This window comes from Sporisorium graminicola, chromosome SGRAM_16, assembly GCF_005498985.1.
Source record: "Sporisorium graminicola strain CBS 10092 chromosome SGRAM_16, whole genome shotgun sequence".
In the NCBI taxonomy this organism is placed as follows: Eukaryota; Fungi; Basidiomycota; class Ustilaginomycetes; order Ustilaginales; family Ustilaginaceae; genus Sporisorium; species Sporisorium graminicola.
Genome location: NC_043726.1, coordinates 411,560 through 437,805, shown reverse-complemented (window position 1 = coordinate 437,805; position 26,246 = coordinate 411,560). Strand labels below are relative to the sequence as shown.

General features: G+C 55.8%; 10 protein-coding genes across 10 annotated transcripts; 6 read left to right on the top strand and 4 right to left on the bottom strand.

The window, feature by feature from the left end:
- Positions 1–559: 559 nt before the first annotated feature.
- On the top strand, positions 560–1,526 carry EX895_002767 (uncharacterized protein; the record flags this gene model as incomplete). The annotated part of the gene is made up of 5 exons (XM_029883365.1): positions 560–752; positions 828–1,114; positions 1,203–1,263; positions 1,347–1,390; positions 1,467–1,526. 5 exons carry the CDS (start codon positions 560–562, stop codon positions 1,524–1,526), a joined length of 645 nt encoding a protein of 214 aa, XP_029740400.1.
- Positions 1,527–1,767: 241 nt separating this feature from the next.
- Positions 1,768–4,227, top strand: EX895_002766 (uncharacterized protein; the record flags this gene model as incomplete). The annotated part of the gene is made up of 1 exon (XM_029883364.1): positions 1,768–4,227. The coding sequence occupies one exon, from the start codon at positions 1,768–1,770 to the stop codon at positions 4,225–4,227; it is 2,460 nt and encodes an 819-aa protein (XP_029740399.1).
- Positions 4,228–4,355: 128 nt separating this feature from the next.
- EX895_002765 (uncharacterized protein) lies at positions 4,356–5,879 on the bottom strand (the record flags this gene model as incomplete). The annotated part of the gene is made up of 1 exon (XM_029883363.1): positions 4,356–5,879. The coding sequence occupies one exon, from the start codon at positions 5,877–5,879 to the stop codon at positions 4,356–4,358; it is 1,524 nt and encodes a 507-aa protein (XP_029740398.1).
- A 611-nt stretch (positions 5,880–6,490) lies between these two features.
- On the top strand, positions 6,491–7,658 carry EX895_002764 (uncharacterized protein; the record flags this gene model as incomplete). Its single annotated transcript, XM_029883362.1, has 2 exons — positions 6,491–6,759; positions 6,866–7,658. The coding sequence occupies 2 exons, from the start codon at positions 6,491–6,493 to the stop codon at positions 7,656–7,658; spliced, it is 1,062 nt and encodes a 353-aa protein (XP_029740397.1).
- Positions 7,659–8,029: 371 nt separating this feature from the next.
- On the top strand, positions 8,030–10,837 carry EX895_002763 (uncharacterized protein; the record flags this gene model as incomplete). Its single annotated transcript, XM_029883361.1, has 1 exon — positions 8,030–10,837. The coding sequence occupies one exon, from the start codon at positions 8,030–8,032 to the stop codon at positions 10,835–10,837; it is 2,808 nt and encodes a 935-aa protein (XP_029740396.1).
- A 1,835-nt stretch (positions 10,838–12,672) lies between these two features.
- Positions 12,673–17,088, top strand: EX895_002762 (uncharacterized protein; the record flags this gene model as incomplete). Its single annotated transcript, XM_029883360.1, has 1 exon — positions 12,673–17,088. One exon carries the CDS (start codon positions 12,673–12,675, stop codon positions 17,086–17,088), a length of 4,416 nt encoding a protein of 1,471 aa, XP_029740395.1.
- A 202-nt stretch (positions 17,089–17,290) lies between these two features.
- EX895_002761 (uncharacterized protein) lies at positions 17,291–18,155 on the bottom strand (the record flags this gene model as incomplete). The annotated part of the gene is made up of 3 exons (XM_029883359.1): positions 17,291–17,573; positions 17,680–17,735; positions 17,817–18,155. 3 exons carry the CDS (start codon positions 18,153–18,155, stop codon positions 17,291–17,293), a joined length of 678 nt encoding a protein of 225 aa, XP_029740394.1.
- A 529-nt stretch (positions 18,156–18,684) lies between these two features.
- Positions 18,685–22,926, bottom strand: EX895_002760 (uncharacterized protein; the record flags this gene model as incomplete). The annotated part of the gene is made up of 1 exon (XM_029883358.1): positions 18,685–22,926. The coding sequence occupies one exon, from the start codon at positions 22,924–22,926 to the stop codon at positions 18,685–18,687; it is 4,242 nt and encodes a 1,413-aa protein (XP_029740393.1).
- A 1,033-nt stretch (positions 22,927–23,959) lies between these two features.
- Positions 23,960–24,399, top strand: EX895_002759 (uncharacterized protein; the record flags this gene model as incomplete). The annotated part of the gene is made up of 2 exons (XM_029883357.1): positions 23,960–24,098; positions 24,179–24,399. 2 exons carry the CDS (start codon positions 23,960–23,962, stop codon positions 24,397–24,399), a joined length of 360 nt encoding a protein of 119 aa, XP_029740392.1.
- Positions 24,400–24,519: 120 nt separating this feature from the next.
- EX895_002758 (uncharacterized protein) lies at positions 24,520–26,104 on the bottom strand (the record flags this gene model as incomplete). The annotated part of the gene is made up of 2 exons (XM_029883356.1): positions 24,520–24,660; positions 24,746–26,104. 2 exons carry the CDS (start codon positions 26,102–26,104, stop codon positions 24,520–24,522), a joined length of 1,500 nt encoding a protein of 499 aa, XP_029740391.1.
- Positions 26,105–26,246: the final 142 nt, after the last annotated feature.

Sequence of the window (26,246 nt, the reverse complement as noted above, 5' to 3'; positions counted from 1 at the left end):
TTCTTTGTCAGCAGCACTCAGCCGTGTCGTTCCGGTTGATCGCTTGCTCCCACTCTTTACGGAGCCACCGAATCGCCAGATCCGCCACTGAACAACAACGAGCTTGACATGGAGAGTCTCAGTTCCGCTCGACCTTGATGCAGTCGACTGCGGGCGGCACCGCCGACAATGAGATATGTTGCTCGCCAGCATCGATGGATTTTGCTGTGTCATCAGGCACACACGTCGCGCGCGTGCTTCGAAACAACAGCGTGACGCGACTCGCCCCTGTTGTTGTTTGCCGCTCCTCTCCGGTGACTTTTGCTTCTTTGTCTTGCTGCAAACATTCGCGATTCCTCACAAATTTGACCCTTGGACCCTGTCTGTTCGCTGCTCATTCTTGTTTTCAACGGACTGTCAGACCTCCCTTTCTCACAAACAGTTCCGGCTAATACTCCACTTTTCCGGTCGGCGCACAGAGCAGCTGTTTTTCCCCGCATTTCGCCTGTTGCTTCCACAGGGTTTCGACGATCTTTTCCACCACGACACCATCCTTTCTAGCAGCATCTCACGAGCAATCATGGCGGCGGCAACAGCTTTTCGAACGGCTCGCATTGAGCTGTCCAAGACCGCATTCTTCCTATGCGACATGCAGGAGAGGTTCAAAACCGCCATTGCCAATTTTGATCTGGTTACAAACACTTCGGCTCGCATGCTCAAGGCTGCAAAGATTCTCGATGTTCCCGTGTTTACCACAGAGCAGAACCCGAAAGGTATGTCTGCTATCCTGCACAATGACCTTTGCGACCGTGACTGAACCTTATTGTTCTATCCATCTCGCAACGTAGCACTAGGAGCCACCGTCGCCCCCCTGAGCGAGCTACTCAAAGAATTGCCAGACGTCTCGGCTAGTGCGGTACATCCCAAGACGAGATTCAGCATGGACCTTCCCGGCATCACCGATAAGTGGCTCAAGAGTGCCGGCGACATTCAGCATGTCGTAATTTTTGGTATCGAGTCGCATGTCTGCGTGCTCCAGACCACGCTCGATCTTCTCGATAAAGGCATTCAAGTGCACGTTATCAAGGACGGTGTATCCAGCTGCAACGTCGGCGAAATCGACGTCGCTCTCGAAGTGAGCATTCAGCCCCTCCTCTTACTTCTGGAGTTGCTGTAACCAATCTTGCTGACTCTTGCTCGATTCATTGTGCTCTTCACGACAGAGAATGCGAGACTCCGGCGCCAAGATCACAACCTCAGAGTCGATCCTCTTCCAGATGCTTAGTAAGCTCTTTACTATTCTTCCTCATTCCAGACTGGTAGATCCGCTAATTCGTCCTATCCGACTTCCCCTACAAATGCCACAGTCGATGCCTCTCATCCCAAGTTCAAGTCCATCTCCGGGCTCATTGTAAGTTGCTGCTTGCTCGCAGTTGAAGCGAACAGCACGGCCACTGACTACCTGTCTTCTTCGCCCTCCTCTACAGAAAGAGGAAAAGCAACTGATCAGGGAAGCCGTCAACACTCTCGGCTTTGCCAAATACTGAGCTGCATTGAAATCAAGGCGTCCAGTGTCAGCATGTGTCTGTGCCGTGGGTGTTTCGTTTCCGCGGCGCGCTGCTTGGGACGCGGCTAAGTGTTGGACTAACTTATTTTGAGAATATCTGCGCTTAACTGCACCGAATCTGATTTGAGCTGAGCTGAGCTTTCCTTCTCTCTCCCTTTCCACCACCACCTGCCCTTCTCCATATACCCCCAGGTCATGACCGCACACGTTTTCAGCCCAGCATGAGTGTCGAGTCTAACTCCATCACCCTCTTTGTCCTCGATGTCTCGTCCAGCATGGGAGAGGCGCGCCAGGTCGAGGATCGCATCGTCCTAGAGAATCAGACTGTTCAGCGACGTACTCGCTCCACCACGCATCTGCAATGGGTTTGCGAATTCGTCTCCACACGCATAGCAGAGACCATCCTCCGCGGCCTCAAGACCACTCGCGTTGCCATCATCACCTATGGCTCTCCTCGCACCAACAACTCCATCCCTGACAACCCGAGTGACTATAACGGCATTGATGAGATCTTTTGGCCTGCACTTCCCACCCTCGACACCTTGGATCTCGTTCAAAGCCTTCGTGCCGTCGACCAGGATCAAAAGGCGCCAAATGCAGATCCTCTCGCTGCGCTCGTTGATGCCATCCAGCTCGCATCCGATGCGCACAAGGGCGGCATCAAACCGTCCCAAAAGAACACTTGGAAGCGCACCGTGTACCTCGTCACAGACGGTCGCTCTTCCTTTGGCTTTGATGGCGCAAAAGCCATTCGCAACAAGCTCGTTGACGACAACATCACATTGCGTCTGCTCGGAGTTGATTTCGATGACCCTGAATCCGGCTTCAAGCTCGAGGGCAAGGGCAAGATCAAGCAAAAGAACGAACGCTTTTGGCACCACTTTCTTGCCGAGATTCCCACCGCTGGATTCGCCACCGCTACCTCGGCCATCGCTCAATCCACAATGCCAAATATCCAGGTCACAAGACCAGCACCGCAAAAGACTATCCTCAGCTTTGGCGATCCAGAAGACCTCTCCTCCAAAGGATCCTTCCAGATACCCATCGGTCTCTATAAGATGACCGACCCGGCTCGACCCATGACCCAATCCAAGATCTCCAAGCTTGCACGGGAAAGCGCAGATGCCGCGGAAGAGCGCAAACGCGAAGAGGCACGTCGCAACCATCTCAATCCCACCTCTACACCCGTCGCACTCACAAAGGACGAGGACACAGAATCCTCCGTTATCTATCGCGCAGACCTCAAACGAGAATATTTTCTCCTCGACCAGCTCGCAGCCGTCGCCAGCTCTAGCAAGCAGCCCGAACCTCTCCCGCCCGACTCGGACAGCAGCTTCACAAGAGCATGGAAGCTCGGTGCCAGTCTCATCCCCGTTCCCGACGAGTCGTTTGGCGAAATGGTTACGCACAAGAGCATGGAGATCCTGCACTTCTTCAACGCAACCGCATATAGGAGAGAGTACAACATGGATCAGATCTGGTACGTCTTTGCCGATCATGCCCAGGTCAAGGCGCAGCTGCAGATCTCGACGCTTGTAAGGGCGATGGTCGAGATGGATGTATTGGCTGTCGTCCGGCTCGTTCGAAAAGATGGGGGCGAGCCCGAGTTGGGCATTCTCAAACCCAAAGTTGAAGAGCACAACGAGTACTTTTTCTACTCGAGGGCTCCCTTCCGAGAAGATTTGCGAAGGTTTCCCTTTCCACCTCTCAACAGAATCATCACCACGGATGGCACCGAGCTTCGTCAGGGCCCCACGATCCCCGATGACGCGGACCAGCAAGCCATGGATGCGTTTGTTGACAGCCTCGAGCTGCCTGACGGGTGGTTCGATGTGCTCGATTCGTACAACCCCGCCATTCACGGCTTGAAAACCGCCGTCCGCCAACGCTTCATCCGTCCAGAAGCTAAGGAGCTTCCCGGTCCGCATCCAGAACTCGTCAAATTTCTCGAAGCGCCCAACGACGTCAAAAGTGCCGCGACCGAGGCAGCACAAAAGTGTCGAGACAGGTTCAAGATTGCTTATGTTCCGCCCAAAGGCAACGCCGACCGGAAGAAGCGCACGCTGAATGCCATGCGGGAAGACGTAAACGATCGAACCAGATCATCGACTTCTTCGACGGCGGCGGTTGAGGAGCAAGGTGGGGCAAGGAAAGCAGCGCGCTTCGAAGCCACACCCTCGGCTGCAGCGGACAGGAGGAAGAAGGACATGCTGGAAGACGATTCCGACGCCACCGAAGACGAAGCTGACTCTACCTCTGCCACCGGCGCCACCAACACGGCCAAGGTCGAGCAACCGGCGGCCTCCAAGCAATCCCTCCTACGTCTCTCCGACCCAGTTCAACACCTCCACGAGCTGGTCGAGAAGGAAGACGTCACCTCGGCAATGAACTCGCTCCAATCGACTCTATACTACCTTGTTGGCGAGAAACAGTACGATCGAGCAGCCGAATGCATGAAAGCTGGTAAGAAAGTGGCTCAGGAGTACGAAGAAGCTATCAACTGGAATTCTTTCAGTCGGACTTTTAAGACCAAGCTGCTGAAGGAGCACAAGGAATTTTGGGAGGGCACGCTCAAAGGTCATTTGGAGTATGGTCTGGTGACCGAAGGCGAAGATGAAGCGGCACAGTCGGATGTCACACTCGAAGATGCGAGGGAGTTTGCTGACACGGAGGAAGTATGAACTTGTCTCTCCCTCTCTCTGCCAGTTCAAAGCAAGGCGCGAGTTCCAGCGAATTCTGCATGAAGCTGTGCCAATCAAGGTGTCCGTGTGATCTGTGCAAGAGTGTGACTGTGTAACTGAGATGAAAATCAAGATGGTGCATCTTGCTCGGTTTGTGGTTGTGACGGCGGCTTCTTCTTGGGCGAGGTGGAGAATCCCATCGCCAGCAAATTGTTCTTTTGCGCCGGCAACTTGGTCTTGCTTACTTTGGCCCCTGCCCCTCCTTCGCCTCCGGCTCGAGAAGATCCGTCAGGAGGCACACCGACCTGCATCAACTCATAAAATTTGTCCCAATGCTCTTTCGGAAAGATACCACCACTTGCCTGTGGATGTCCATTAAACGCGTCCCCACCCACAGCCTCCATCACTTCCCTCTTCCACTCTGCATCTTGATCCGCGTAGCTGTTCAGGATCGTGATGATGTTGACCTCCTCACCCCTCTTCTTCGCCACGGCCGCAATCCGACAGCTGAAATTGACCATTCCAGGTGTATACCCGTCATTGGCGCACATGACGACCTGCAAGTTCTTACTCTTGAGCGAACCGGTCCAACGGGTTGCAATCGACGGATGCACCTGGTACGCTGACGTGATGCGCAACACGGCTACGCGCCCATCCTTGGAAAACTTGGGCGGAGTGTGTGTACACCTTTCCGTCTCGAGCGACACGGCATCCCGCGCTTCGTACAGCCGTGCAGCATTCTCGTTGGTAGCCGGGTCAAGGATGGTGAGGGGCGAGGTGGAGGCGAGGAGCGCAGACCAGGCGGTGATGACGTCAAAGTCGGGTGTGCGTCTGGGAGCGTTGAGAAGCGCGATGGCTGAGCCGAGGCGTTTTTTGGTCCATTTCCTGACCTCAGGTGTGAGGTCGGGGAACGGTGCGGACCAGTCGACGTTGACGCTCAGATCTCCCATTGTGCCTAAGACTGCGACGTAATCGATTTGAACCTGCGCGAGCTCTTCGTCTGACCACAGAGGGCGACATAGAATCCAGGTGAGCAGCGAGGCGGTGGCGACCGGCTTGTGATGACACGCATTGAGCATCAGGCAACCCTGTGGACCCGGGTTGCCTTCCGGCAGCCAGTGATGGTCCACCACCATTGTGCGCACAGTGTCTGGATGCGCAGATCCCCACCCGTGCTCTGCGCCGGGAACGAGAGGTGGCCCATTGCGAGAGCCTTGATCGAGCACAATGATCCATTTGGCTCCATACTCGGTCATGCAAATGCGCTGTGTTTCCGCCGAAGGATTGCTGCCCTTGGTCATGAGATGGATGTCGATGCGGGATGGGTCGATGCCAAGAGCATGGACCAGAGTGCGGTACATTGTGACGCCGGAACAGAGTCCATCTGCATCCTTGTCTGGCACGAGGAGGATTCGTTCTGATGGAGGTGAGGCTGCACATGTCTGCAGGAATTCGGTAGCTTCTTGCAGCTTTGAGGGAGGAGCGGGCCATTCTGGATGTGTCGAAGAAAGACGCACCACTTGAATGGGCGCTATTGAAGGTGTGAGCGATGAGGATTCGGAGTAATTTGCTGGTATGCTGCTTTTCGTGCGCTTTCCGGGGGAAGAAGCAGTGAGTGTGGAGGTGGACGACGAAGCGGATCGTTTCGACATGGTTGCGGCGTTGGTGGTGGAGGAAGCAGAGCGTGAGCAGCTGACCACGTTCCTTTACGAGGGATGGTGAGCATTGAACGGCAAGGGACTCGAGGAGGCATGCCCCACTTCCAATGCGTATGCTAGTGAGTGTTGGAGCGAGCCAAGCAGAAAGGCTCACGGATGCGAGAGCGACATGGACATGGTGTTAAGGTGAGAAGAATGGATATGCTGTTCGAAGCTGCACAGTTCTTGTTCAAGGCACTTTGGCCTCACGTCACCTGGTAAAACGCGTTTTTTCAATTGTAACGACGTCACAGCGACTAAAACCAAGTTGTTAGGACATCAACACTCACACTCAGTAAAAAGTAATTAAGTAATACTTAGTTGCGCGCTATCCTCTCGGGTGCGGAGTATCGGCTGAGCCGGTCGCACAGGGAGATGCTTGAATTCAGACGAGCTAGAGTGAACGTTGAAAGCGGAGGGGCCGACTTGTGATGGGTGACTCTGTCACCTTTCCGAAGCGATCCGGCAGTGGAGAGAGAGAAAGAAACGGTGCAACATCCCTGTCAGCTGTTCCTCCTGCTCCTTCTCACCATCACCGTCGATCACCTCCCTGAGCTCACACCACAATGATCGCCACAACTATGCTCCCTCGCGTCGCTTTGCGTAGCGCCTGCACCGCCTGCACCGCTCGCACCGCTTTGCCTCTTCGTCGAGGCTTTACTACTTCTCGCGTCGACCTCGCCAACACGCTCATCTTCCTCGAGCACAAGAAGGGCAACTTTGCTGCTGCTACCCTTTCTGCTCTCACTGCCGCACAGAAGCTCGGCGGCGACATCGATGCGCTCGTTGTAGCTGACGAGGCGTCCGCCAGCCAGGTCGCTGAAAAGGCTGCCAAGTAAGTGGTGATTTCCAGCACTCCCTTGCGTTGCTCGTTCACTAGTGGGTGATTTCACTACTGACTTGTTTTGATGTTTCCACTCGATCTTTTCTGCTCTCACTAGGCTCCCTGGTCTCAAGAAGGTTCTCGTCGCTAAGCATGCCGACTTTGCCAACAACCTCTCCGAACCCCTCGCTCCTCTCATCAAGCAGATCGTCGAGTCGAACTCCTACACCCACGTTTGCACAGGACACACCGCCGTTGGCCGTGACATCTTCCCTCGTGCCGCTGCTCTGCTCGACTCGTCTCAGATCTCCGACATCATCGGTCTTGAGGGTGAAGACACTTTTGTCCGCCCCATCTACGCCGGTAACGCCATTGCCACCCTCAAGAGCTCGGACAAGGTCAAGGTCTTCACCGTCCGAGGCACCGCCTTTGACGCTGCTGCACAGGAGGGTGGAAGCGCCACCACCGAAGAGGTCAAGCCCGACAGCGTCGAGTCGCTCACCCAGTTCGTCGAGGAGAAGGTCTCCGAGTCGTCTCGCCCAGACCTTGCCACCGCTCCCCGCGTCGTTTCCGGTGGTCGCGCACTCAAGTCGGCCGACAACTTTGTCAAGTACATTGAGCCGCTCGCTGACTCGCTCAACGCTGCTGTCGGTGCCTCGCGAGCCGCCGTTGATGCCGGATACGCTGACAATGCGCTTCAGGTCGGTCAGACGGGTAAGATCATCGCACCCGAACTCTACGTTGCTATCGGTATCTCGGGTGCCATCCAACACTTGGCTGGTATGAAGGACAGCAAAACCATCGTTGCCATCAACAAGGACGCAGACGCTCCCATCTTCCAGGTCGCCGATCTTGGACTGGTTGCCGACCTCTACGAGGCCGTTCCTGAGCTGCTCGAGAAGATCAAGTAAGAATCCTCTGTTCTTGAAGCAATGCATCCACAAACACATGTTCTTGCAATATTGTTCGTTTACTCTTGTGCTTGAGCAGTATTACATGTGCTGTGTCAAAGGTGATGCTTGTGCTTTGTCCCTGCTTCGTTGTGAGCACGGCGATGAGGTACAACTCTCGGCGGTAGACAGCGGTCAGTGACACGCGTAAAGGAGACGCGAAGTCGGGAAAAGGTAAAATGCACGGATTCCATTTCAGAATGTCACTTTGCTTTGAGACTGTCCTTCTTGTAATCCTGCCTTCCTTTCTTCCTTCCGCTTCCGCCTTCAACTACACTCTCTCGCACCAACAATGTCCAGGCATTGACGTCCGCCCTCGCTCTCGAGTCAAGATGCCAGTCTCGTTGACGGACGGCTCCATTGTTGGTGATGGCAGCCAGATCGGCATGTTCCCCGTTTTGGCAGATCAACGTCTCGACAAGCCAGCCACTCTGCTCCGCACCTCTGCCAACCCACGCATGGATCTCGTCCTGCTCATCCTCAAAGATTCTGCCTCTCAATCGACTCCAGCTCCCACCGCACCACCGGGCATGTCGGCCGCCCAATTCGCCCTCGTACAGCGTATGCTTGCTGCCCGACAACGTGGTGCACAGGCTTCCGCTGCTCAAGGGGCTCCCGAACCCAGACGTGGGCCACAGATCCATCTAGTCTTGTGGAGGATGGGCGACGAGAGCAGTGCTGTCTGGTCCGTGCCGCTCAGCTTCGATCAGGTCATGGATAAAACTTCAAACTCCCCAGGAGCATCCCAACAAGAACACGAGGATGTTCACCTTCACGATCTAGTTTGGAGCCCAAGGGGCGATCGTGTCGCCGTGCTAGCATCCGTCAAAAGAACGTCCGTAGCGTCTACGTCGACTGCCACCTGGCGAGCTACAACCTTCCTGCGCACCTACTCGGTGCAAGATGGTCGTCTCCTGTCCACCGTTACAATTCATGGTGACCATACCATCAGCAGCAATAACAGTGCCGACGGTTTTGCACAGCCGATGTCAGCGACCTGGCACGAGGTCGATTTTGGCATCAACGATGATGCTGTCGACGGCAGCAGCGAATCCATCTTGACCAAGTTCTCGCCGCTGCCCGCACTGCCCGCCGCGGACACCTTTGCATCCGCCGGTGGCACCGGCAACCTCATGCCCCACCAGCTCAGAATGATGCAGATGAGCGGTCAGAAGCAGCCGCCAAGCTTCAGATTCCCCTCGCATCTCGCTCTGCAAGGCAGAGGTGCTCTAGCAAGCATACCGCGCTTGGCCAAGGCGGACACGGACCTGCATTTGCTCGAAGGTGGAGACGCGGTCCTTACTCTCGATCAGGATCGTGCGTTGCCATTGTCGCCCGAGACCGTCGTTCTTGTCTCTCGTGCCGCGACGGCTCGTGTACATCTCATCTTGGATGGTCAAATCCACATCGGCTCGCTGCAGATCCCAAGATCACACGAAGCACGGCCCGATGAACCATCGTCATGCGCTTCTCTCATGCTTTGGCTCTCACCCGACATGACTAGGATCGTCTCGGTCTCTTCGAACAGTGACTTGGCCATCTCTCAGCAGACGCTCGAACTTCCTTTGCCAGTCACAACTCGGTATGGGGCACTCAGCGCACGCCGCAGGATTGCTGCGGTTGCCCGCGCCAGCCATCTTCTCGGCTTCTATCTCGGCTACGCACTAGATTCTGCCTCTGCCCTGCAGCAAGTATACCAGAACGAATTCGTGCAAAAAGTCATCAACGAGTGGTCCAAGAACATTGATGATCTCGACATGAAGTTTGGCGCAGATATGAAGTACGAACTCATCAACGTTCTTCTCACGGGTCGTGCCGGTCCGGCGGCCGAACAATTCCTCCTCGGCAACCTCACGGAAGGCGTCCTCACCCGCCTCGAGCAACAGACCCATACAGCCATGTATGCGCTCAAGAAGCTTATCTCGGAAAGCCTCAAACCGGCCCTGGAGCGGTCAATCGTCTGTCTATCCGGTCTTTTTGGTCAGTGTCGCTTCTCTGGCGGGAGCGATGAGGGGCTGCGTCAAGCCCTAAAGATTTTGCAGGCTTCGCTGAATTCGACCCTAAGTCTGGCGAAAGAGGTAGATATGGAAGCACTCGTTTCGCAAGAGTTTTACAGATGGTGCAGGACAGAGAGGGAAAGACAGGAGAGGATCAAGCAGGACCAGGACGAGCCTAGATTGCCTATCACATACGATGTTCAGTTTGTGGCCACCTACATCGACAGAGGGTTCGAGAACGGCGAGATTCACGCAAGGATGGGTAACAATGTTGCTGCGGAGGCAATTGAAGAGATTCTCGCCGAAGTACCCAGGAAGACATCTCTGCGGGAGGCTCTGCAGGCAGCTCAAACGTTCCTGGCTGCGCCTGGCGCGGCGAGCGCCAAGGCAAAACCACAGCAAGAGAAAGCAGAGCTGTCGGAAAAGAGCAACAAGGTACCGCTGGCGGTCCTGCCTATGTTAAACAGGGCAGTCGAGATGCTCGGCAGCCAATTGACAGGTCTTCTCGATGCAGGCTTAGACCGATCGGTTGTTGAACCGACAGCTCCAGCCACGGTCGCAAAACATAGCTGGTGGTTGGCACGAGAAACAGCCCCCGCTCTGTCCATCTCCGCGTCTTCAGAAAACATCGAAAAGCGAGCAGCTCGCATCTGCACAACTTCTATCATCTCCGCTGAGACTGTCCTGTCAGCCTACATTCTCCACTCTCGGGATGCCCCCTCTTCAAGCTCATGCGTCCTCGTCGTTCGCCAGAACACGCTGGCCGCTACCGACACACCGGCCATCGTGCTCTTCACCGTCCCTGGCGAACAAGACGTGATCATCCTCGACATAGGATTCTACGGCGATGCGGAGCTGCTCGTCCTCGCACAGCTCACTTCCACTTCAACCAGCGTTTTGCTCGGCTTCAACGTGGCCGATCTGCCCTTCACCCTTGACTTTGAAGACGAGGGTAGGGATGCAATTGCGACTGTCACGCCGAGCCGCGCGACGGAGTTTGAAAGGGACTTCAAGCCGATAAAACTCGCCGTCAACACCAACAAGCAGACGGTAACGGTGGTCGAGGAGGATGGCAGGAGGGTCATGTACCTGGACATCTCGTTGGTTGAGCTTGCGGATGTGGCTATGCAGGAAGAGGAGTGAATGCGAGTGATTATCATGGCCGCCCGCTCTTGTTCTTTGTGTTGTGTGAGTTGTCTTGAGTCCTAAGATAACGTTGACGCCTGCTTGTGAGCTTGGGTGATCTCTTGTGGCCCGAGGCGTGTCTGGCTGTCATACTGACGAGGAGCGTGATAGACAGGGCCAGACACTGCTGAAACACGTTCGTCAGTCAAGACATGACAGCAGATCAACCCACCCTTTATGAAAGGTACATTACACAACCTGCCAGCGGCCGGAGGTGTAGGTCCTTCTGACAGCCTGTCGGCTCGGAATTCATGATGCCAGCCAGACCAAAGAGACCATTCCAAAACTGGTTTGAAGCCTCGAAACTATTAATTGAACATCCGTGCCATTCCATCCACGCCTATCACAACGCTTGCCTTGAATGATCCCAAAATCATGCCCACCTTTTACTTTGACTTATCCTTTGGATTTAGGAATCAGCAGCAAAACATTGAGGACGGGCTCAGTGACGTGACGAATGTTGACAGATGCCAATGATTCTGTTCAGTGACAGTTTCCCAGCAATTCATGATTTGCAAGAAGGTACTGGCTTGCTAATGGCTAGCTTCCAACGCGAGAATTTACGGTCTTCGTGTTAGGGAGTGTAACGAGGGAAATACACAAGTATTCCCGGTTTCCCCAATCAATTCATAGATCATTCATTTGTTGCGTCCAAAACGCGAGTACTTTCTAGTGTCACAAGGTAGAAAGAGACTGAAGTACGAAACTCGCTAGTCGCAAGGAGCAAGCATCACCAGTGACCCATAGCAGAAGCTTGTCCGCTATATCCTTTGAGAGCAAATGCGAGTTGAAACTGAATTCCAAAAACGGTGGGCAAATTTGTGCCCTTTGCGCAAAGATATAAGCTCTCCAAGCCTTCCGTTCATGACCAGCAATCTGAAAAAAAAAGTCGCGACTTTTCTTCCTTCTTCGAGATATTATTTTTCATATACTTTGTGATATCTGATTACAATGAAGAAGTTGGATTGTTCTTTCCTATAAATTCGATCAACACCGTGAATTTGTGCCAGATGTTTTAAGTTTCTGAACTTGTTCTGTAGGAAAGCCCGCCATTCATGAATTTTCGCTAGCAGGCTTTTAACAACAAGTTTTCTTGTCGAGATTGAGGAGGAATAAGTCCATGAAACCAAACGCAAACAGACCGCCTTCTGCAGACGAATTCCTGAAGGTATCTGTCTTGTTCATGATCTCGCGTTGACGCCGAGGCGGGCAATCTGCGGAAAGGACGAGCAAGCAGACGCAGAATGAGAGAGCGTTGCAAGGCTCCAAAGGGCATGAATGCCGTGTGTTCCGTTCCACTCCATCTGAGTAAGCAGTGGCGTGTGGTGCTTTCACATGATAGGGAGGGTCTTGAAGAATCGCTCTGCTGGATCTGATAATCTAGATGCGGGGGAGTGTGTGCTGTCCGACGGGCATGTCTGAGTTATCGCTCGATTGACGGCATTCAATTTTCAGGCTGGAAGGGTTCAAGTCAAAACTAGACTAGGTTGCGGAATGCAATGGAGGCTTTGTGGAGGAAGCCTCCCCGCGTGATCACAGCTCGTCAGGCCAGCATCCGTACTTCCCAGACAAGAGGACTCAGCCGTTGATACGAGTTTGGAACTGCAGCTTGACATCTCACCACCACCTCCAAGTTTCTGATCATCGGCGACTGTTCCGACCGCACTATCACCATTGCGGACGAGCAACCGCAATCCAGTTTTCGACAGTTACGCATCCAACCGGTAGAGAATAAGGTCTCCGGCAATTTTCCACTGGCAACCCCGCCGCCAACCTCACGGCGGCCACCGGCCATGCCATCCTTCTTCAAGAGCTTTCGCAAGACCTTGACGAAGTCTTCCGAGGGCAAGTCATCGAAGCGTAGAAGCTCGAGCTCTATTCCAGCTGCTACTGCAACAGAGCACATTGCGAACAGCACCATTGGTCAGGAAACGCCCGCATCTCCTCCCACTACCGACGCTTCGAGCAGCACCTTTGGTTCCGCATCCACCATCTCTGCTCGATCAGCGTTTGTCTCGGATGAGCTTCGCCCCCAACAGAGCTTCCCGAGAACGTCTCCAGCCGATCCGAGCATTCCGAGCCCGAAGACAAAAAGCAGTTTTTCCCTCGACCTTGCAAAGCAGGCGGTCGACCAGATCGTCTCCAGAGCCACCATATCGGTTGACTCCATTCAAGTCCGCGATCTGACTCCAGATGGCTTCCAAATCAGCCTGCGCATCCGCGTAGGGAAAACAGGTCCCGCAAAGGCAAAGATCTCCTTCCCCGACGGCCTCGATCTCTACCTCAACTCTGCAGATGACTCAAGAGTCGGAAACATTAGCTTGTCCCCCATCAAAATCAGAAACGCAACTAAGACAACAGGCCTGGTCGTGGAGGGGCGGCTCACTGCCAGCTCTTCATCATCAGACAAGGGACTCGTCGCCCTCTTTCGTACTCTCTTGTCTTCGACCGGTGCCGTCATTCTGAGGGTAGCGTCGTCCAACACCGAAGTCAAAGCATACGGCATGTCCTTCAAACGTGTTTCGATCGAAAAGCAAGTTGGTCTTCAAGGACTCAGCAATCTTGGCGGAGTCCTCTCCTTCGACCCTCCATCGTCGGCGTCTTCCTCGCATATCCCTCAACGCAGCCGCATCGAAGGCTTCCAACTCCTCCGTGGCGATCCTAATTCGGGCGTCTCATTTGAGGCCAACGTGCAGCTGCACAATCCAGCAGAGATTTCTGCTCACATTGGGGATATCCGCCTCCAACTGCAGACCGATATAGACGAGCTCAGATCCCAAGGAGCCGATCGGAACGCCTCCATTGGAGAGGTCATCCTGCCCAGCCTCTCGCTCAAGCCTGGATCTGCCCGTGTTAGCATCCGCGGTAGGGTGCAGGTTGCACCCGATGGCGATCCTGCACGCATCGCCAGCACTACGTTGATTCGCTATCTCCTCGAGAACCGTTCCATCTCGGTCAATGTGGTTGGATCCAACACTTCTTCCAGCGTAGCATGGATCGCTACGCTCTTTAAAGACGTCCGCATCTCGGCTCTGCTCCCCGCCCTGGGCATGAAGTCCAAGTTGGTCGACGGTGCATCCCTGATCTCACCTGAAGAGATCAGTTCTCCAGCCCAGGCTCAGCTTTATGCTCGTGCCACCCTTCGCAACCAATTAGGACCGCCGATCCGCATCCACTCGCTCAAGGTGAAGGCCTTACAAGATCTCGAGCAGGACCACAGAGGCTCGGCTTCTGCGTATGAACCCATCTGCCTCGGAGACATTTGCACTCCTCCTGACTGGCCCGCACTGACGCTAGGTTCAGACAGCCCTGTCCACGCTAGTCTACCTTTCCGCTTATCGGCGGGTGGATCCTCATACGTGCGCATTCTCCAGAGTGAAGCCAAACGGCAAGGACTACAGCTCAATTACAGCTTGCTCGCCGCACTTGAGCTTATGCCGACAGATGAAGGGGAGACAAAAGTGGCATCTGCGCCGTCACAGTCGTCCAGCAAAGCCAGTTTCAAATCAGATGAAGTCCTCGATCTGCCCAACCTGGTTGCCAGCGCTCTCTCGTCGCTCAAAGTCTCGGCGCATATTTCGGCTGAAGTGTCGATCGGCGACTTTCGTGTTCCTGGCCTGATCGACTTTGTTCAACACCAGCTTCCCATCGCTATCACGGTCAAGACAACACGAAGCATTCTTCCGACCATCGGTGCGCCGCTCGTTGATGTTCTGATCGAACAGGCAAGGGTGTCGATCACCAAGCTGAAAATCCTTGACATGGATGAAAAGGGGCTCAACGCCGAAGCGGAGATCGGCCTGGTCGACTTTGGGCCGCTGGACATCGAGATTCACTTTGACCAAGGACTCAACATCACCTCCGCATCCTCCGAAGAGGCAATAGATGAGTCCGCAATCGTTGCTCGCATCGTCTTTGCAGAGTCTCTGCGAGGTGTTTCGGGCAGCGAGGAGATGCTCAAGACGTGCCTACGCATTCTACCAAGTGCTGGACCGAAGAGCATCGTCAAGTTCTCGGCCTTCGTCTCCGAGCTTATTCAGAATCAAGAGCTACCGATTCGTCTTTCCTCGAACGCTTGCCGAGTCCTGGCGGGTGGAGCCGAATTTCCAGCCGCACTGACCAAATCGGTCACTTTACCCGGACTCGGGGGCCTGAGAGGGCTCACCTTGAAGGAGTTCGATCTTTTCGACGAGGTCGCAGCTCCAACGGGTCCAGGACGAGGCCGAGCGCTGAGCTCTGCATCCGCATCCAGTGGCAGCTCCGGTCACCCAAGCCCGAAAGAGAAAGCCTTTAGGATCAGGACTCGAGTCAGTATCCCACACAAAGGCCTTGTTGCTGTCGGTCTGTCCAAGATTGAAGCCGGGATCGAGTTTGAAGGCGTGCAGATCGGCATCATCACTGCCGAAGACATTGTCTTTACGCTGACGACGGCAGATGTCGAGTTCGAAGCCAACGGCTACGTCTTTATTGGCAGCGAATCGCTCAAGGCAAACCAATCGGTAGCGCAGTACAAATCGGCTGCTCTGCAGGCATTCGGCCGGCTTGCGACCGCGCTCTTGGCCGGAACGCCTGTCGAATTGACCATCAAAGGATATCGAGCGTTTGCCATGGGCGAGATGCAGCACTCGGCGCTCGGTCGATCTCAGGTGCCTTATCATCTTCGCAGCAAAGCTTCTACCAATTTTGTGCAAAGGTCGTCATCTGCTTCAGGCCAGAGCGCCGATCCTGCTAAGCTTTCACAAACTGGTTCTGTCAGCACGTCGGGCAGTTCAACCTTTTCGCAAAAGCAAGTGCCGTGGTTGGATCGAGCTTTTCAACAGGTGTCGACAAAGACGTCCCTGCACCAAGGTATGCACCCGGTCATCAACAATATGCGAATCAAGCAGCTCTTTGCCAGCTTCCGCCGTCAAGAGCCGATGCATGCTGAGCTTGACGAGATCTCCTTCAAGGTCGAGGTGCCGCTCAACATCCGCTTCGAGGTGCTGTCTGTTCAAGCCGACATCCAGGTTCACTACGAAGGACACGGATGCGTCGGCACTGGGGTGATCGACACGGACGTCGAGTCGTGCAATCCTGTCGAACAGGCGAACGGCGATCGCATAGGCGCAGACAGTGGCAGTTCGAGTCGTCTCGTTCGGCTTGCGCCGGGATCGTTCAAGCTTGCCACCGAGCCTAACGAGGCACTCGCCCAGCTCATCGCCCACATCGCGGACTGTGAGGAGACAGACAAGATCAGTGTTCGTGGCAAGGCTCGTGCCCGTGTCGATGTTGCCTTTGGCGAGATCTTTGTGGACGTAGATCTGGGCGAGCAACCACACATTCTGCAAATGGACGGCGTGCGGGGGCTTCGGTCGAGCCCTGTCCAGTATACGAATTTGCAGGTGATCGAGGCCTCGAGCGATTACCTAAAGATCATCTTTTCGCTATACCTCAACAATCCGAGCAAGACCGTCCAGCTGGCGCTGCCGGACTCGGACCTCACTATGGCTGCCTTCTACAGAGGATCCTACGTAGGAAGGGCTCACATTCCCAAGGGGTTCAAGCTGCAGTCCGGGCCGGTTGCGGTCCACGACATTCACTTTCGATACTGCCCACCGCCGGAGGTAGAGAAGGCGGTGCGTGATATTCCCGCCAACTTTTTGTCGGGCCGCACCACCACACTGGAGATCCGGGGCGACGACGAATCGAGCGAGATCCCGATGCTCATACCCGCGCTAAAAAGCATCCAGCTCTCGTTCGACCTGAAACCAATGATTGATCGCACCTTGATTGATAGCATCTCGATTACACTGGGCGTCACTGCTCTGACCGCCGCTTCGGTCGACGCAGAGTTTGTCGTTAACAATCCACTAGGTGTTCCCTTTGATCTGTGCGCCATGTCGTTCATGGCCTCGTACGAGGGCAAGCCTTTTGGCAGCTGCACGGTCACTTACGAACCGAATCACCCATTGCGAGTGCCGGCGGGCAGCGTCAAGCAGCCGGGTCAGCAACGCAGCTCTCCCGTGACGGTCGCTTTGGCGCAACCGCTCGAGCAAATGGTGGGTGCCTTTCTCAAGAGCAAAGGGCAGATCATGCTCGACTTGGAGGTTGCGGCCAGAGTCGAGATTCAAGGCTTCCAGATTCCCAATTTCGATTATCGACAGCCGTCCCTGCCGCTCACCATCAAGGGGTTGGAGGGCCTGTCCAAGTGGATGAAGTTCCTGCCTTGATCGGCCACGATGCTGCATTTCTACTCCCTTACAATCCATTTCCCCTTCTGATACCCAGGCGACCGCAGATTCAGGTTGCTGTCCAAATGCTTTGTTTTGCAAGAAACGGATTGGCAATCGAAACAAGCCTTGATGTGCGTGTTTTGTCGTTGCAACGAGTGTGTGAAGCGTGTCTGTTGACCTGAGCGACGCCAGTACGGAATCACCTCTTCTTGCTCGGAGGTGGAGGGAGCAGAGGTCCGCTCCCAAACGCACCACTAAACCCTGAGGACGAGCTCGAGGAGGACGACGAAGAAGAAGAAGAGGAAGTGATCTTGCGGCCGCCACCGCCAGGAAGCTTGATGGCGAACGTTTCGCCTTCCTTCAGCGAGAAATCCTTCTTGGGCCCGGTTGGGAGGTGAGGTGAGGGTCCTTCATCGATGGGTGCTCCGCCGTCGCTATCTGCTGAAGGGTTAGCCGCTCGATTGGCGGCTGCTTTTTGGCGTCTGTGCAAGCAGTGCAGAGGATGGGAAGAGAGATGGGTGATTGAACGGTCAGTGGTGTCGGAGGAAGAATTGCGGGAAGGAAGAGGTCCAAACCGGAGAGACTCACTTGGTCCAGTCTTGAAGTGCGACGTTAAAGTCAAAGCTATCGCTTCTGTCTTGAAACTGTGGTCAGGCGATAGAGGCCGTTAGTAAAGTTTGCTAAGAGGTCCTTGAGCAAGTCTGCGTCATCGTCCTCATACTCACACCCATACCAATGTAGGCCTTTTTCTTCTTGCCATCTGCGCCTTGCGATTCGACACGGAGGACAAAGTATCTACTTGAATCGAGTACCGGTTCGACCGAGGTTCCCGTAACGTCGTAAGGGCATTCAGCGAACAATTCGCCCGAGTCGCCGTCCTCCAACCGGATCGAACACGTCTCGGAGTCGGACGTCTCCATGATGCGCAACCGGCCTTTCCAGAGGAATGCCTCCATGTCCCCCCATTCTCCTGCTTTGTAGCCTGTCGTTGAAGAGCGCGGAGGTACGCGGTAGACGAAGCACTCGCGTGCTACGAAGAGCACCGTCTCGTAACTTGCTGACATGGTGCGCAGTGTGAAGTGAAGCACGAGACCTAGAACGTAATCTTGTTGGCGGCCAAGATGGTGAGTTGAATAAGAGGTACAATGCAGTTTCTGGGAAGGTTCGAGAACAAAGCCCTATTGAGGAACTTCACGATCGTGTATGTGGTGGGGAGACAAGGAAGAAAAGCAGCAATACGAGACTGTCAAAATCAACACACGGCGTGGAACGTGCGAGGTTCCTGCATGTGCTGAAATTGGTCTCCCAATTCTCAGTGTCAACGGCATCCGTTGGAGGGCAAACACAAGCCACAGCTTCTGTCAACGTTGATCAGCTCGTGTCCTACACCTTCAGCTGACACCGGCACAAGCAATCAAGACAGCCACAGATCGAGAGAAGGAGTAGCATTTTGAGTGCATTTACGAGGTCAAGGATATACACATTTGGGGATTGAGACGATGAAAGGAAAACGTGGGAGTTCCGTGGAAAAGCTCTACCTCTGGCCAAGCCAGATCAGTCGCCGCATCCATGCCGTCATGGCAGCTCGCTCTTTCACAGACGCGAGATGATCATCTTGACACCAACAAGACCGGCAGCCACATCGCCCGAGCTGCTGGTGACGAGCTGGAGGTGGATGTTGAGCGCAGCTTGTTTGTTTCTCGCCTCGATGGCGGCCACAATCTGCAAGAGACCCGAAACGGTCTTGGCGTCAATGGTACCACAGTTGAGATGATCGAGCAGCAGGTTGATGCGGCGCTCCGTGTCATCCACCATCCTCTTTTGTGCAGGTGGTGCGGTCGACTTGAGGCGTGCGACTTCGCGCTGCAAAGCGTGCTGGATTGGCCGCTGGTTTTCAGGGACGTGGGAGCGGTCGCCCGGAGGATACTTCATCTGCGAAGCGCCCCGAGCTCCCGGAGTGGCACTGCGAGGAGGTGCGCCGGCCCCGCCGCCTGGCGTCGCGGATCGCTGAGGAACACCGGGTGGTCCTGCGAGACCAGGAGCACCAGGTGCGCCCTGACCTGGAGGTCGCAGAGCGCCGGCTCCAGGAACTCCTGGGGGAGCGCCTTGCTGTTGCTGGACGCCGTTGCCATACGGACCAGCGGGGCCTGTAGGAGGTCGAGCGTAGGGTCCGGCAGGAGGAGCAGCCTGGCCTGGTGGACCGGGCAGGGGCTGAGCTTGAGCTGGTGCGCCGTAGGGGCCCTGTTGACCAGGTCGTGGCTGACCCTGCGCCGGTCCCATTGGAGGGGGTCGGACCCCCGGCGGTCCGTTTCGCTGCTGTGCAAGACCAGGACCCGCAGGAGGACCTTGAGGCGGTGGGCTCATCATGCCTCGAGAGGGAGTCGCGCCACGAGGTGGTCCCGCAGGTGGAGCAGCAGGAGCGCCGCCGAACGGTGAGGGTGCCTGAGAAGGAGCGTTGGGGAAGGGCGACGTGATGGCCGAGGCCGATTTGTGCTGCGACATGGCGCTAGGGGTGCGCTTGGGCGCAGCGAGGCCTTCGGGAACATCATTCCACCCCGACTGATCGCGCTTGAGAGGCGGAGGGGGAGGAAGCTGCTGCTGCTGCTGCTGCTGCTGTTGCTGGTACGAAGCGCCACCAAAGGTCGGTGGAGCTGGAAACATGGGCTGCGCTGGCTGGTAGGCAGACTGGTAACCCTGAGCGCCATAGCCACCGTAGGTGCTGTTCTGCACTGGTTCAGGCTGCGTAGCCGCAGGCATGACAGCGGGTACCGTCGGCGCATATCGCGACTGAGTGGCAGGCTGAGGAGCAGAAGCGGCAGCAGGGGCAGCTGCTGCGTAGGGGTCCTGGTATGTAGGCACAGCAGGCACCGATGGGACGGTGGGAATGGACGGGACGCTTGATGTGGTTGGGGCACCGTACTCGTAGGGACTGTATCCATTCGAAGCGGGCGCACCGGCATACGCAGACGTGGGCACAGCAGCAGCTGCAACGCCGTTGTTGGCCGATGACGAAGCAGCAGTAACCGTCTCGCCCTTGGGACGTGCGATCTCTGCCTTGAGCAGGCGCTGCTTGAGCGCGGTGGCAGTGAGCGAACCCGGAGCGCTCTGGTCGACGGGACCGCTAGGTCGATAGTCAGCAGGCGTTTGGTTTGCGAACCTAAGAGCAGGAGAGATGAGACCCTGATCGGCGAGCAGCTCAACGTACTCGTGGATGCGGTCGTAGAGCGGAGCCAGCTTGTACAAGCGCGCTCCTGTCTCTGCAACGATCGAGTCCTGCGTGGGCTGCTGCAGGTCGATATCGACGTAGCCAACTGCGCTCTGGAAGACGGTGATCTTTTCCATAAAGGTCTGGAGAGCTTCGGCACGCGCAGAGTAGAGCGTGCCTTCGTGGGACGCGTCGGCGCTCTTGCTGTCGGAACGAAGTGAGAGCTCTTCCTCCTTCATCTCGTCGATCCACATGCCAGCAACCTTCTCGAGCTTGCCTGCAGCGAGGTAACAGAGCACTGCGTTCTTACGGTGTTCCTTGGCCTGAGTGGTGTCCGAGTTGCGTGCGACAGTGTATTGGAATTCGAGCCGCTGACCGAGCTGCTCGGTCAGGTTGCTGAAATCGTCCTGTTTGGCGAATGTGCAGAGCACGACAAAGATCTCTTGCCACTCGCCGAGGTCTGCGTTCTGGACCACATCGGAAAGATCGTCCGAGACAATGCTCTGGAAGAGACGCAGGTAAGGCAGCTGAGCGGTGCGCTTTTCGAAGTAGGCTTTTTGCGTCTTGTCCAAGAGGTCTTGGCCACCACGCACTGCGAGGAGGAAGGCATCGGCAAAGCGATCGCTGTTGATGCAGAGCGAGACGGCGCTCTCAAAGTCGCCGAGCACGAGGGCACGGGTGATGAGCTTGTCGGCCTCGGACTCCTCGGAGGGGTAGATTTTGAATGTAGAGGAACGGAGGCTTTCGCTGGCGACGGACGACGGACCTGGCGAGCCAGCAGTGGCAGCAGCAGACGAGTGGACAGGCTGAGATTCCGAGAGCAGGTGGCTGGGTAGGGCGGATCGGGTGGCTGGAATAGGATCAGACGAAATCTGGCTGAAAAAGTCTGAGGCGTCCTTGTTGGCTGAGTCTGCAGAATCGTCGCCGAAAAGACCAGGCTCGTCGGCTTGCTTTGCTTCAGGTTCGGCAGCCGCCTCGACGGGAGCAGCTTCTTGCGTCGCAGCAGCCTCTTCGGAGGTGGCGGGCTGGACCGGCTCGGGCTCGGAAGCGGCCTCTGATTCTGCAGTGGCGGTGCCGTTGGACTTGAAAGCTGCGATAGACTTGGACACTTTTTGGGCGACATCCTCTTTGGAGAAGCCGAGCAGCGCGACGAGCTCGTCGCGGGAGTCGGCACGGAAGAGAGTCTGCAGCGCTTTCCAGTTTGCGATGTCGTCGGGGCGGGTGGAGGGATCCTGGCTGCGTTCTGCGCAGAACTCGGCGAGGCTCTGACCATCGAGAGCCTGCTGCAATTTGGTGGCCCTGTCGACGATGGAAGGCTCGGAGACAACGTCGCGGAGGTGGACGGTGGGAGTGAAGGGTTTTGAGGAAGGGCCACCGCTAGAAACGAGCTGGCCACCAAAGCCAAAGACGGCAGAGACGGGACGACGGAGCCACTTGGGAGGTTGCTTGAGCGACAGTCCTTTGGAGGTGGTTTCGGTAGCAGAGGTCTGGCTGAAAAAGTCCGAGTCATCGGTAGGCTGCTGTGGGGCTGAGGCGTCCGTCTCGGGAGCGTTGGTGCTCTGAAGCGAGTGGACGCCAATCTTGCCGTCGAAGCTGGCGGTGGCGAGCAGACCGGGGTTGCGAGGGGACCACTGAACTTCGAAAGACCAATTGGAGCTGGAGGGGAGCTCGCCGACGACTTCGCAGGTCTGGGGGTTCCAGCAGATGGAGCGATTGTCCTTGCCGCAAGAGAGAAGGAGATCGGCGTCCTGCTTGCACCAGGAGAGCGAAAGGACGCCCTTGTCGTGGCCAGTCATGATTTTTTCGGGAGCACGCGAGTTTCGAAGATCCCAGAGCATGATGACGGGGCTCGAGTCGTCTTCACTGGCGGTGACGAGTCGGGTCGGGGTGTCGGGATGCCAAGCAACAGCGCTCATGCCACGTCGACCGCCGGCAGCCAGGGCTCCACCGGCATTGAAGCCAAGCGAGCCACCTGCAGTGCCGGCACCACCACCATACTGAAGAGCGACGACTTCGCGCTTGCCCCTGAGATCCCAAACGACCGTGTACCCACTGCTGGACGAAGTGGCGAGGACATGAGGCACCTGACAGTTCCAGGCCAAGGAGGTGATTTCATCGAGCTTTTGAGAGCGCGCGCCGGGAGAGTAGGGCTTGGCAGGCGAGTTGACATCCCAAATGAAGATTTCGCCGGCGATGGCACCGCTGGAGAGCAAGTTGGGCTGGAGAGGGTTGAAATCGAGACCACGAACGGGACCGGTATGTGTTGTGTTTTTGATGACTTGTGCTTCCGACTCGGATGCGCCTGCGAGGATCTTTTGGGCATCCCAGATGCCAAGTTCACCATTCTCGAGACCAGCTGCGAGGAGACCGTTGGAACGCGAAGAATTGGCGTAGCCCCAAGCGAGGCGGTTGAAGCGAGCGCTGGTGGAGATGCTGCCTAGTGGCTTTGCATCGGCCGAGGCCGAGGCCGAGGCGGTGTAGGAAGGCTGCCAAAGCTCGAGAACGCTTTCATTGCTGAAGGACTCGTCGAGAGCACCGGCAACGGTACCTGTTGCAATGAGGGGAGAGTCGGACTCGTAGGTAGCGGGTGACCATGCGAAAGTGGCAGTGCGGTTGATATAAGCCTTCATAGTTGCTGCGCCGAGGCACGATGCCAACCAGCTCAAGTGCTAGGGCGGTGCGGTGTGGGTGGTCGATGGGAGGATGGGGCTCGACCCAGCAAGCGGGTGCAACGCGGGTGACAATGAACGGCAGGGACCTCGATTGCAAGTTCTGAGCCGACCGCTGTCAATGCAATGCGAAAAGGCCAAGACAAACGACGTGTGATCGAGGATTGCGGAGGAGGATGAGGGAGATGAGGAGAATCGGAATGACCGACCTTGGTCTTCGGGCTGGAGGGAAGGGGCGTGCGTCGCCTAGCAGAGGGGCTGGGGTTGACGATGCGTTGGAAGTGTCTCGAGCCAGCCTGTCAGCGCTCGTCCGCTGTGTCTCTCCCTCTCACTTACATTGAACTGGCTCTAGCACGCTCTTGGGTATTTTGAAATGAAGTATCCAGGTCGAATACAAATTCAGCTGTCTGTGGTATTTCAAAGTGTCGTGCAGAATTCGAGCGAGAGGAAAGGGCGGCTGCTACGCGTTTCCAACTGCCACTCTGGCTACTGCCGCGTGGAACACACTTACCACTCTACAGCAGCGCACCCGCGTCCTTTCCTCACCAACGAGCCGTTTGTTCTGCCAGCGCCGCTGAGCATGGTGGATTTATCTTTGGATCCGAAATCACGACGAAAAGAAGCAGGTCCTTGACGTGGTGCTCCTGTTTGCAGTTTGTCGTCTGGATGCAGCATGTCTCAGTCTCTGGTGTGTGAACCGTTCTTCGCGTTCACGGACCATGTCGAAGGGTAAGGCAGATCTAACAAGCAGAAATTTCGTGATCGGGACGCGCGTGCACGATGCTACAACTCCACTTTTTGATGTCGAAGCAACACTCAGTCACCTTCTCTGCCCTCTCGGTACGAATGCCAACCACCATCCGCCATCCCGACCTTTGAACTTTTCAACCCCTCGAGCGTCCGCACCGACGTCGTCTCAGGCCTCACCTTATAGCAGTGTTTCATCTCGATCTACCACCACACGCTTGCCCAACGCTCGCATCCACTGGCAATCATGTCGGCTACCAGCTCCAACGCACAAAACTTGAAACCAGAGCCACAGTCTACAAAAGCAACGGAGGAGACCAAGTCGTCGCTTCCATCCCTCGGTGCCCTCGACGAAGACGACGAATTCGAAGAGTTTGACGAGCAGGGTAAGTCTGCTCTGACTCCAATCTGATTGTATTGACCCGGCGACGTGCTGACTCCCCTTCCCGCGCTTCTTTACCAACAGACTGGAACGATACAGAGACCGACCTTTCACACTTGACTGCAGGAGCATCCAACGCAACTGGTGCTGGTGTTGGTCTCACTATGGGCGCTTCCTCTGCTAGCACAGGTGACCACCTCTGGCAAGATTCTTGGGACGACGACACAGTCGAAGACGACTTTAGCAAGGCTTTGAGGGCCGAGCTTGACAAGCAGAGCAACGCACCGCAAGCCATGTCCACCTAATCTCGCCTTCCTCCTCGCGCAATCTCAGATATCACACCGTTGTACCACCATCTCGATCCACCCCTCGAACTCCAACACCAGGGTTTGAACGGCGATCTGCATGCTTTTGATTCAATGACTTTAGATGAACACTACCGTCTCGGCAACCAGCTCTGCACTTGAGAGCGCAGCCAAACACTCTACCACTTGCACTAGCTCTGGATCGTCCTCTTCGACTTGTTGTCCTTCGGCCTGCAAGTAATTGCGAAGGATGTTGGACATCTGTTGACGACAAGCACAGTGGTCAAAGAACAGCTCGTCACCTCGATCGAACACTATGCTGCATGACTGAGACTCGGTGACTTACCAAAAGCGGTTTGATGCCTTCCCCCTGATTTTGCGCTTCAAGCACCATGGCATGTTGCAGCAGATCCAGTCCAGACTCGGTCTCGGGCCAAGCAGAGCCGCGCAGTGCCTGTACCAGACTGCTGAGAATAGCAGCAGCATCGAGCATTCCTGGCGGTGGACGTGGCTGAGTAGGAACGCGGACCCCTTTTTTGGCGTCCGGGTCCCTTGCTTGACATTCGCCTGGACGGCTGACTTGCCGCTGACGTTGGTCATCTGACCATCCGAAAAAGTGATTCGCATCCATGTTCGGGGCCACATTGATCAGATCGTGCCATGTGTTGGTGTCGCAGTCGAGCACCTGACTCGGGCGGTACTCAGCCTTGTACTTCATCTTCTGGCACGTGTGGATGTAGAAGCCCATATAGTAGCGAGTGATGTCTGCCATGGCTTTGAGTCGACCCAGACGCTTGGTCAAGGCGATCTCTTGCAGCGCTGAGACCTTGCCGAGCTGCCAGTCCTTGTGTTCAGGATCGTAAAATACGTAGACGCTGCTGACACAGTTGGGCAAGATGTCGAGCACGCCGACGCCGATGAGCTGGTCGTCGAGGCGATACTCTTGATGGTAGCAGCCATACGGCAGCTCTGCGGGCAAATCTGCTGGGTCCAGGCTTTTAACTCGCCACTGCGTCTCTTGGGCGGGTGTCAGCGGTTCACCACTAGAAGGCCAGGTCAAGGCAATGCTCGTGTCGACCAGAAAGCGACGGAAGCCGTCTTCACTACTGATGTCCTTGTCCGACTCGCCATGGATCGCGGCCTGGTACTTGCGAAACAGTTGATACTTTTCGTGCGAGGAGGCGGCGAGACCGAGGCGTACTTGCAATCTGCTTGTGATGGGACCTGCCACTTTATCCGCCCACGTCGGTGTGGACGTAGAAGCTCCTTGCTGACTGGCAGGTGACGGTACGATCTCGTTCCAGCGTTCTTCTAGATCCCAATTCCTTGACCTGCTCCATCTACCCTTCCATTTTGCCGGCTTTGGCTTGGTGTGACGCACGCGGAAGAGCAGATTGGTCAGTGCCCGCTTATGGCTTTTCTTCGGTCTGAATTCACGAGCATCGAGACGGATCGGGATTTGGGCACAGCATGTCCTGAGCAGATCCGGCTTGTAGACATAATCGCCCGAGCGTCTCCATCCTCGATCGATGAGGTCCTGATAATGATAGGGCGAGAGGCGGTGCGCCCAGATGCCGTACGATTTGCTCGATTTGTGGGAGCTTCGTTTGCCAGATCCAGGAGCTGTGCAGTAGCCGCAGGTAGACGTCGTGTAGCTAGTGGGGGAGATGAAGGAAAGCTGGACCTTGTTGCGCTTGTTTGGCATGTTGACCTCGCTGGTCGCTGGTATTACATGGCGATCTTGGTGGCTGAAAGGAGACTGTAGCTGTGCATCGTCGTCTTCATCATGCCATGTCGTGTGTCAACGGTCTGATCAACCAAAGTGGAGGAAACGGCTCGAAGCGACA